Here is an 8710-nt window from a genome sequence, read left to right as displayed (position 1 = left end):
GCCCGGGGCTGGCGGGTTGGCTGCCGTTAGCTATGGCGCAGGGGCGGGAGCGTGTGGTGGCGCTTGCAGACATGGACTGTTTCTTCATGCAGGTGGAGCAGCGCCTTGAGCCGCGGCTGCGGGGCCGCCCCTGCGCCGTGGTGCAGTACAACCGGTGGCGCGGCGGCGGGTACGTGCTGGTTTTCGCACCCCCCACCGCCCCCATCCCGCCGGCCGGGCCCTGCGCTCACCCCCGGTCCCTCCCCTCCCCTCTCCCACAGGGTCATCGCCGTCAGCTACGAGGCGCGCGCGTTTGGTGTGGCGCGGGGCATGTGGGCAGCCGAGGCCCGCACGCTCTGCCCCGACCTGCTGGTGGCGCGGGTGCCGCAGGCGCGCGGCAAGGCCGATCTCACCAGGTGAGTGGGGCGGGACGAGGCGTCCTAATCCCAATCCTCATTCGTAATCGCGGGTGGGTACTGCTACTAGCTCGGTGGAGCTCTCCCTGCTCCCTTCCTCTGCAGGTACCGGGAGGCGAGCCTGGAGGTGATGGAGGTGATGTCACGCTTCGCCATGATCGAGCGGGCCAGCATCGATGAGGCCTATATGGACCTCACGAATGCCGTGCAGGAGAGGCTCAGAAAGATGCGGGGGCAGCCTGTCCCTGCAGAGCTGCTGCCTACCACCTTCATCCAGGGCATGCCTGATGACACTGATGCTGCAGCGGCACAGGGTGGGAGCACAGACCGCAAAGGTACTGCCAGCCTGCTGGCAGGTGCTGCCTCCTTGCCCTTGCTTTTCAGCTTGGCTTTAGTGGGAAGGTGAGGTAGAGGCCTCATAAAGCAGGAAACTCTTAAGGGAAGAAAAACCAGGCGATCTCTAACCCGAGGGACAGAGAAGCAGGGACCAGGTGGAAGGCAATTTGCCTGTGGCATTACAAAGAGGATCTCAGTTGGGGCCAGGTTTCTAAAGTGTCAGAGCATCTGCTTGTCTGGCCCTTCCCTGTTGTCTCTCATTCCTACCTGTTCTGTAGATGATAGCACGTCAAACCTGGTGCCAGAGTTCATGTTCAGACTGCAGCTCCACTTCCAGGAGAAAACTTTCATCTGTGGGCTGGGAGTAGCTTTAAAGATGACCCTAGGGACTTCATCTGTATTGAAGCAACTGCTTGGGAGGACTGTTATGCATCTAAATAATTTGCATATCAGATCAGGGGTTATGTATTGGTGGCTATTTAAAGCCAATTTTAATTTCATTTTAAGGTATTCTGCAATACAGGCTTGCAGCTAAAACTTAACAGCTTTATCTTATTAGCTTCCCCTTCTCTTTCCCGCCCTGCAGTGGGAGAGCAGTTGGCAATTAAATTATTTAGAGAGATGGGTATTGCCTTCCCTTTTCCAAAGCACATGCAGGATTTCTGCTTAAGTACACACTTCAGGTTTAGGGAGCTTGCCTTTCTGGATATAAAAGCACAATGACAAGAGTATGTGGGCACTGTTCATTGGGGTTTGCTAGAACCAGCACCCTAACTTGTGGGGAGCTGGAAGTACCTGCTGTGATCTTCTTCGGTTGTTTTGTGTGTGTGTGTGTGTATTTTAGAGGAGCTGCGGCAACGTGGCTTGCACCAGTGGCTCAGTTCCCTGCCTTTTGATGACTCCAGCTGCCCGGACCTGCAGCTGACGGTAGGAGCAGTAATCGTGGAGGAAATGAGGGCAGCTGTAGAAGAAGTCACTGGTTACAGGTGTTCGGCTGGGATTTCACACAATAAGGTGCGGGTCAGTTCATGACATAACTGGTCCAAACAGTAAACTCTGCACAGGTTGTAAAGTGCCTGACAGTCGGTGCTCCTGTCTGGGTATGAGCAGGGTGAACATCCTGGCCAAACATGGACATACCTACTTGAGAGTAACATTAAGCAGAGTGTAAGGAATATTTGTCCAAAAATGTGAACTCTAAGAGGAGCTGGATTCATTTACTGGCTGGGGCTTCTTTTCCTGCTGTATCCCAAGCAGTTTGCTTGCTATAGAAAAGGCCTGTGAACCACAGGAGAGTGTCCTCTTGAAATGGCTTACCTTAAAGGGAGTCTTCTTTCCTGAAAGCAGTGGACAGATATTGTAACCCTGGGAAGTTTTTACTGGCGTAAACCATTCAGTTAGATGGGAAAAACCTTGCCTTTTGTGCTCTTCTCACTTGCACCCACAAACATAGGGTGAGTGAGACTGCATTTCCTTAGACTGGCTAACCTTCAGGCAGGCAGATGCAGCTTGTGGTAATGCACAGCAGACTGCCAGCAGCAGCCACAGGAACACTTCACACGTGCATCCAGGCGCAAAGGGGAGCAAGCTGTTACTTTGCAGCTGTAGCGGGTTTCCTGTTGCATGAATTAAATGTTATGCTTTGCTGGCTAATGTCTAGCTGTTGCTTTGGCTGTTGACAAAAAGGGTTAATTGTGGCTCGTTAACTAAATTTTTCCCAAGTGAATGGGAACAGTAGCCAGAACACAAAGCGAGAAGATGTAAAGAATAGTTGAGTACATTATAATATCCAGGGCTTGATGATCACACTATACTGCTAAAAGCACTACCACAATTGGTATACGAACCACTAGAGCAGTGGTGCTCAACCTTTCCAGATTTGAGGCACTCATCTAGAATGCCTGTGAATTGAGCAGCCCCCCATTTTAAAAGCCCGACTTATCTATTATAGTGCTTAGCTCCTTGCAGAGAGGCTGTGCGGTGGGGTTCAGGGAACAGCTAGATGGACTGAACCTAAGCTTATCTGCTTATCTCCTCACACCTTGAAGCACCCCTCACAGTATTTTGTTGCACTCTTCAGTGCCCCAGCACCCTACTTGAAAATCACTGCATTACAGGTTATTTATTAAACCATCAGTCCTACAGTAGGCAGATAGGGTAAGCACTTGGAGGAGAACAGCATGCATTCATCAAAAATGAATCTTGTGAAACCAGTTTAAATTTCCTTCTTGATTAATTTGGCCTAGCAGGTTGAAGAAAATTGGTAGATACAAGATTCTGACTTTAAGGCTTTGATGCTGTCCCCTGTTGCAATCTCATAAGTAAACTACAGTGATATAGATCTAAAAGATTTTATCTTGCATAGGTGTGTGAATGATAACTATTCCGACTGGCATTTCAGCCAGTGTTTTGGTGTCAAATTGGGGGGGGCATTTGTTGTAGTGGGTTCTCTAGATGAGTGTTCTGGATTCAGTACTATTCAATATTTTTATTTAAGATGGGGACAGTGGAGTAGAGAGTGCACTTACAAAATTTAAGGATTTCATGCTGAGAGAGGTGCCCAGCATTTTGGAGGGCAGGAGTGGAATTCAAAATGATTTTGATACATTGGACCAAAATCAACAAGTTCAGAATATGGCAATGGAAGGGACTGTGCTACAAAAAGTCAAATGCATGCATACAAAGTAAACAATAATTGGTTAGGCCACAGTACTGCAGAAAAGGTGGGGCTCTAGCAGACTGTGGATTGAATACAATTTGGCAAGGCAATGCAATGCTGTTGCAAAAAAGACTAATCTTATTCTGAGTGATGTGTCACAGGCAGTAATTCTGCTGTATTTGATGCTGGAATACTTTGTCTTGTCTTGTGGATGACGCATTAAAAAAGATGTAAACAGAATCCATGGGAGAACAGCAAGAATGACGGACTTTACATTTACAAGACTTCTACCCCTGAGGAAGAGTAGAACCAAACCCATTTCATTCAAAAGAAAAGAACTCGGGGGGGACACCAGTTTTCCAGTAATAGAAGAAGGCAGTGAGTGATTGTTCTTAATATCCAGTAAGGGCAGGATGAGAAGTAATGCTTTAATGTGCCACAAAGAAGATTGAGATTTAAATATTAGGAAAACCTATAAGAAGTTAACCAGCAGTACAGGCTACGTAAATATGTTACAGAATTGCCATCATTGGAGGGGTTTTTTAAGAGCAAGCTAGTCATGGATGGTCTTGATATATCTGACTTCCTCATCTTGATGATTTCGTGATCTACCCTTCTGCTGCTGACCTTAGTGACAAGAATAACAGTCACAGCTAGACAGCAGAGAAGATGGAAGAGGAGATGCTCAGAGAGAGAGATGCGGTCTGGTATAGGTAATAGGACAGAAATGTGGCAGTTGCTCTTGACGTTCTAGCAATAGCTTTCTGATCAAAAATTCAGCCACCCACACTGCTCTAGACCCCTGCTCCTCTGTGATGGTCTAAAGCAGGGCTCTGATCCTCCCCTTTCAAAGTCATAATTTTGCAGGTTCCAGCTGAAGCTTAGCTAGCACAGCTCAGACCTGCGGGTAGCTAGCACCTGAGAGTAGTGTGGTGGAACCTGAAACTTATCCTTCACCAAGAACATGAAGATAAGGAAACCTTTAGCAGAGTTGGCTACACCATTGGGCATAGTCCTTTTATACACCTGTGTTCCTCTGAATGTGCAGGGTGCACAATAATGGGGTTTCCACCCTCTTCCATGTTCCAGGTACTAGCAAAACTGGCCTGTGGGCTGCACAAGCCAAACCGCCAGACACTAATACCCCTGGGACGCGTCCCGCAGCTCTTCAGCCAGATGCCCATCAATAGCATGTAAGTAATGAGGAGCTACCTGCTTTCACTGATCCCAGGGCTCAGGCTGAGCTGGTTCATGGCAGTAGAGTACATCCATACCTCTTTGTGCTGCTCTCTTGCTCTCTGGGTTCTGTACTTGTTTTTTTATAAAAAAGCCTCTAGCTGTTCTGTTTAAGATGTATGTTTCAGTTTGGTTTTCTCCATTATGGCTACCCACATGCAGAACCAGAAGAGTGCACAAGTGCAGACTGCCATTTTCATCTCTGGAACTGCTCGGATGCCTAGTGATGATAACATGGATGTCTGAAGTGGTTAATATCTTGGTGCTTATTAAAGCATGTCAGGAAGAAGAGGAATGAGTTTCAGTTATGAAGATCTTCATGTTCTGATACCAGGAGCAAAGGAGATACCAAGGAGCAGACCCATCAAGGAACCTGCTAGAGTCCACAAGGGCATTACTGTTGTCCCTTCCTAATGGTGTAGCTAACGTTGAGAAGTTCAGTGGGCTGTACAAGCCCCTGAAAGTGGAAATTGAACATGAAGAGCCCATGGGTATATTCGTACCTACATAGTGGGGAGCTGAGTTCCAGCAGCCCAGCAAACATGCATGATGATCACAGCCCACTGTAGTAAGAGGCTCATGGGTGGTGCTTGGGGGAAGTACTGTTCCTGCCTTCTACAGCATTACTCCTGGCAAGGCCCACATGAAACTGCTATAATCTACCTGCTGCAGGGAGAGGGGAAGGAAGGGGCAGTTCATGCTTATCTAGGAAGAACTGCAGGAGGTGCTCCTCAAATCGGAGGTTAAGGGCTGTGTCTCTTGAAAAAGAAAAAGGTGGGGGGAGGAGTTTGAGGCCTGAGTGCAAGTATGGGGGAGTGGAGTCTGTGTTCTTAAACACCATGGGGGTGCTGACTTTGTACCTCTCTGTGCTTTCTCTCCCTGGGTGGTTTGCCCTTTCCTGTGCAGCCTCCTTTCTGGCTGAAGCTGTTGCTGAGCCATGTTCTTGTGAATCATGTTGCTTTCCCCTTTGTCCTGTAGACTTTCCAGGCAGTACTGCTCCCTCAGTTGTCCTGCTTCCAGCTGACCAGCCAGTGAACAGCTGAGTACTAAATACCCTTCATAGCATTCAGGTGACAGCTCTCTTCTTCATTCTCTTGCAGCCGCAACCTAGGTGGGAAGCTGGGCGCCTCTGTCAGTGAGATCCTGGGGGTGGAGTACATGGGGCAGCTGACCCAGTTCAGCATGTTGCAGCTCCAGACACACTTTGGAAACAAGACTGGGTAAGTGACTTGCTGCCTTCAAGGGCAGGTCTCATTAGGGTATGAAGACTGTGGTGCTGCCAAAGTTGGAGGAGCTTTGGTTCTGCAGGCATTACTGCTCAGGAAGTCTTCTGTCTGAGCCTTCAGGGGTTGTGATGATGCAGGGAGCGTGCTCTGCCTCACTTCAGTTCTTTGCAGGTGCCTGGTGCCCACACTTAGCTCCCATCCAACTTGTCCGTCCATCCCGTCCCCCCCCCTCCATCTGGCCATGGGGTGCAAGCCATTCCAGGGGCTCTGCCTAAGCTGTGTAGCAGGGGGCATCCATGGTGGAGTGGAAGGTGGGTAGTGCACTGGCCCAGCATACGGGAACCTCCTTTGCCACTCTTGAGCCTGAAGCCCCCATCCTGGGTCAGAGCTGTGCCATGGAACCTCCAGTCTGGTGAACCCTGCTGCATCAGGAGAGGAGAAATTCAGAGGACTTGAGCAATTATTGGCGTTGAGTGTTGCTTCCCAGCTGTTATGCAGGTTTCCTGTTCCTGTGTAGCTGTGACATAGGTGCCATAGTGATTTATAGCTGAAAAATGGCCAAGCTGAGATGCAGCTGGCTGTATCATCTACCTGAGGTCACCTAGCTGCATGGACTCTGTATGAGAGCTGATTCTTGCATCGCCTGTTCTGTGACTTGTATGCTGCCTGCCTAGATTAGCTTGGGTCCAGGACATCTAAATAGCTGGTTGGATTTAGGGCAGGAAGGAGTCTCTATGCTGTGCGTACATGCATTGTCGCACAGCTACCCAGTGTCCATTTCACAAGTGTGTAGAGCCCTTCCTGGGCAGATGGTCAGTGGCCCTGAAGGGTGGAATGTTTATCAATGCAAACCTCCTGTGTGTGACTTTCAGGTCCTGGCTCTATGATATGTGCAGAGGAATTGAATATGAGCCTGTGAGACCCAGGTATTTGCCCCAGTCCATCGGCTGCAGCAAGAACTTCCCTGGGAAAACAGCTTTGGCTACTCAGCAGCAGGTAGGAGAGCAGAAGGCCTCCTGAGCAGAAGTAGAGGCAGAGGGGGCTTTTGTACCGCTGTGTCAGCTGTGGCTTCCTCCCTCCCTCTTGTCTCGGCATGTATTGTGTGTGCTAAAGATCAGCCCTCATAGTGTCCGGAAATCAGGCTCTGGGGAGCCTGTGCAGGAACAGCCAGGAAACATCTATGCCCTTCAGGCCAGAAGAAAAAGGGTGTCTGTTGGCATTTAGACTTCAGAATGCTGAATTGTACAAAAGTGGCAAAGGACATGGGTGGTGATAGACATTCCTGGCTCTGATCCTCTTGATCCTGCTTTTTGAGGAAAACAGGCCCAGGTGGCCACGGCCTGTTGTGCATAACTTTTATATTCTCTTTAGCATATGTTGGATTTGTCAGTAGGATCCAAGACCTTGTAGCTGAGTGTGAAGTGGCTCATATCTTGTAGAGCCACATGTGGCTGGCCTCCCAGGGTGAGGGGCCAAGTCCATAAAGTCATTAGGCTATGAGTCCTGTTTGAGGAACTTGGAGCCTTTGGATTATTATCCCAACGGGTGGGTGCTGATGCTGTTTCTGTGGGGTTGCTTCCTGTTTATCCTATGCTTTGGGCACTTTTGGAGCATGTGTGCAGCATGTGGTTTAACATGGATGTGTTTCCATGCAAATGCCAGGAAAAGGAAGAATTTCCTGAGCTGAGCAAGGTTAGTCACTAGAAAGGCTCCTTTACAATAACCCGTCTCTGTTTTTGCCACTGGATGCTCTCATGTTGGGTTTCTTGGACTGTGGTGTGTGTATCCTGGGTGGTGTATGAGATTGAGGTTCTACATCTGTACCTTGCAGCCACTTTTTAAAAAAACTGAGTACTTGTCCCAGTAAAATTTAGAGGGGGATACTGCCTCTGCTGGAGTTTAACCAAGGCAGGCTGAATGGGAACCTGATGGTGCTGCTGAAAGGCTCTGGCTGAAGTGCCTCAGCTGCTACCATTATGAGGCCTTTATCACTTCCCAAGGGGGCTTCATGCTCCTGCTGCAATGGAGTGTTAAGATGCCTGGACAGAGGGAAAGTCCTCATGCAAGTGCAGTAGGGTGGGTGATGTTTGTCAGGCAGTAGACTCAACTTCTCATGAATCGCCTAATGCTGGGCTGGGGAGCATCATGTCTCTGGGCCAGGTTGGGGGGCCCTAGCCCTAAGCACCCAGATGATGGAGCTGCTCAAAGCTGAGCTTTTAACTTTCCAAGGTGTGGGTTCTTATGCAGACTGGTGACATCACCATAACAGAAGTCCCCCTTCCTCCTTGTACAGAGAAGAAATAGTGCTTTTAGCATCTCTGGGATGCTTCACTGCCTTTCTCTCAAGCTGAGGGATTTTTGTGTTCCTTTCAGACTCCCAGTGCTAGCCTGTGCTGCATAGTCTGGGATGCTGTAACTCAGTGATTCTCAACCAGGGTGCCACAGCATGCTGGATTGTCGTGAGATCCTTTTAGGGGAGCCACAATATTACTACTGTTAGCTGTGCAAATGTGATTCACAAGATAAGCCCAGAAATTTCAAATAGAAACCTGTATTTTGTGTTTTTCCTTAGTTCCTTACAGCAGAAAAAACGGCTCTTCTGTAGTGTAAAAAAAAAAAAAAAAAAAGTGAAAACTAAGAGCAGATATTTTTCATGAGTCTCAATGTTGAGAACCACTGCTTCTGGGTTGCAAATGCATTTTCAACAGAATCCTAACCCCTTCTTCCTTAGCTTTGAACTTCCAGAAGTTTCTTGCTCTTTGGCTTGTCAAAAAATGGATTGTTGGGCCCAGTCTGGGATGAGCTGTTTTCCCTTTGGTTCTGGATGTGGCAGCAACTGGGCAGGAGGAGGGGAGGGG

The 8710-nt window shown here is 48.8% G+C and overlaps 1 protein-coding gene across 3 annotated transcripts in view; it reads left to right on the top strand.

Moving 5' to 3' along the window:
• Positions 1-6: 6 nt before the first annotated feature.
• The window catches only part of POLH (DNA polymerase eta), a 12906-nt gene continuing 4202 nt past the window's right edge, over positions 7-8710 (top strand). Inside the window, exons 1-7 of one of the 3 annotated variants that reach the window (XM_019527322.1) lie at positions 7-169; positions 261-395; positions 501-730; positions 1576-1745; positions 4480-4583; positions 5727-5846; positions 6725-6848. In XM_019527322.1, coding sequence (XP_019382867.1) covers positions 33-169; positions 261-395; positions 501-730; positions 1576-1745; positions 4480-4583; positions 5727-5846; positions 6725-6848 — 1020 coding nt within the window. In that variant the 5' untranslated portion in view covers positions 7-32. The remainder of the gene's footprint in view (positions 170-260; positions 396-500; positions 731-1575; positions 1746-4479; positions 4584-5726; positions 5847-6724; positions 6849-8710) is intronic. The other 2 variants (XM_019527323.1, XM_019527324.1) reach the window with 2 other exon arrangements.

This window comes from Gavialis gangeticus, unplaced genomic scaffold (genome assembly GCF_001723915.1).
Source record: "Gavialis gangeticus isolate Ggan-Ray unplaced genomic scaffold, GavGan_comp1, whole genome shotgun sequence".
NCBI lineage: Eukaryota > Metazoa > Chordata > Crocodylia > Gavialidae > Gavialis > Gavialis gangeticus.
The sequence above is the reverse complement of the archived record's forward strand: the minus strand, read 5'-3'. Positions and strand labels throughout refer to the sequence as shown.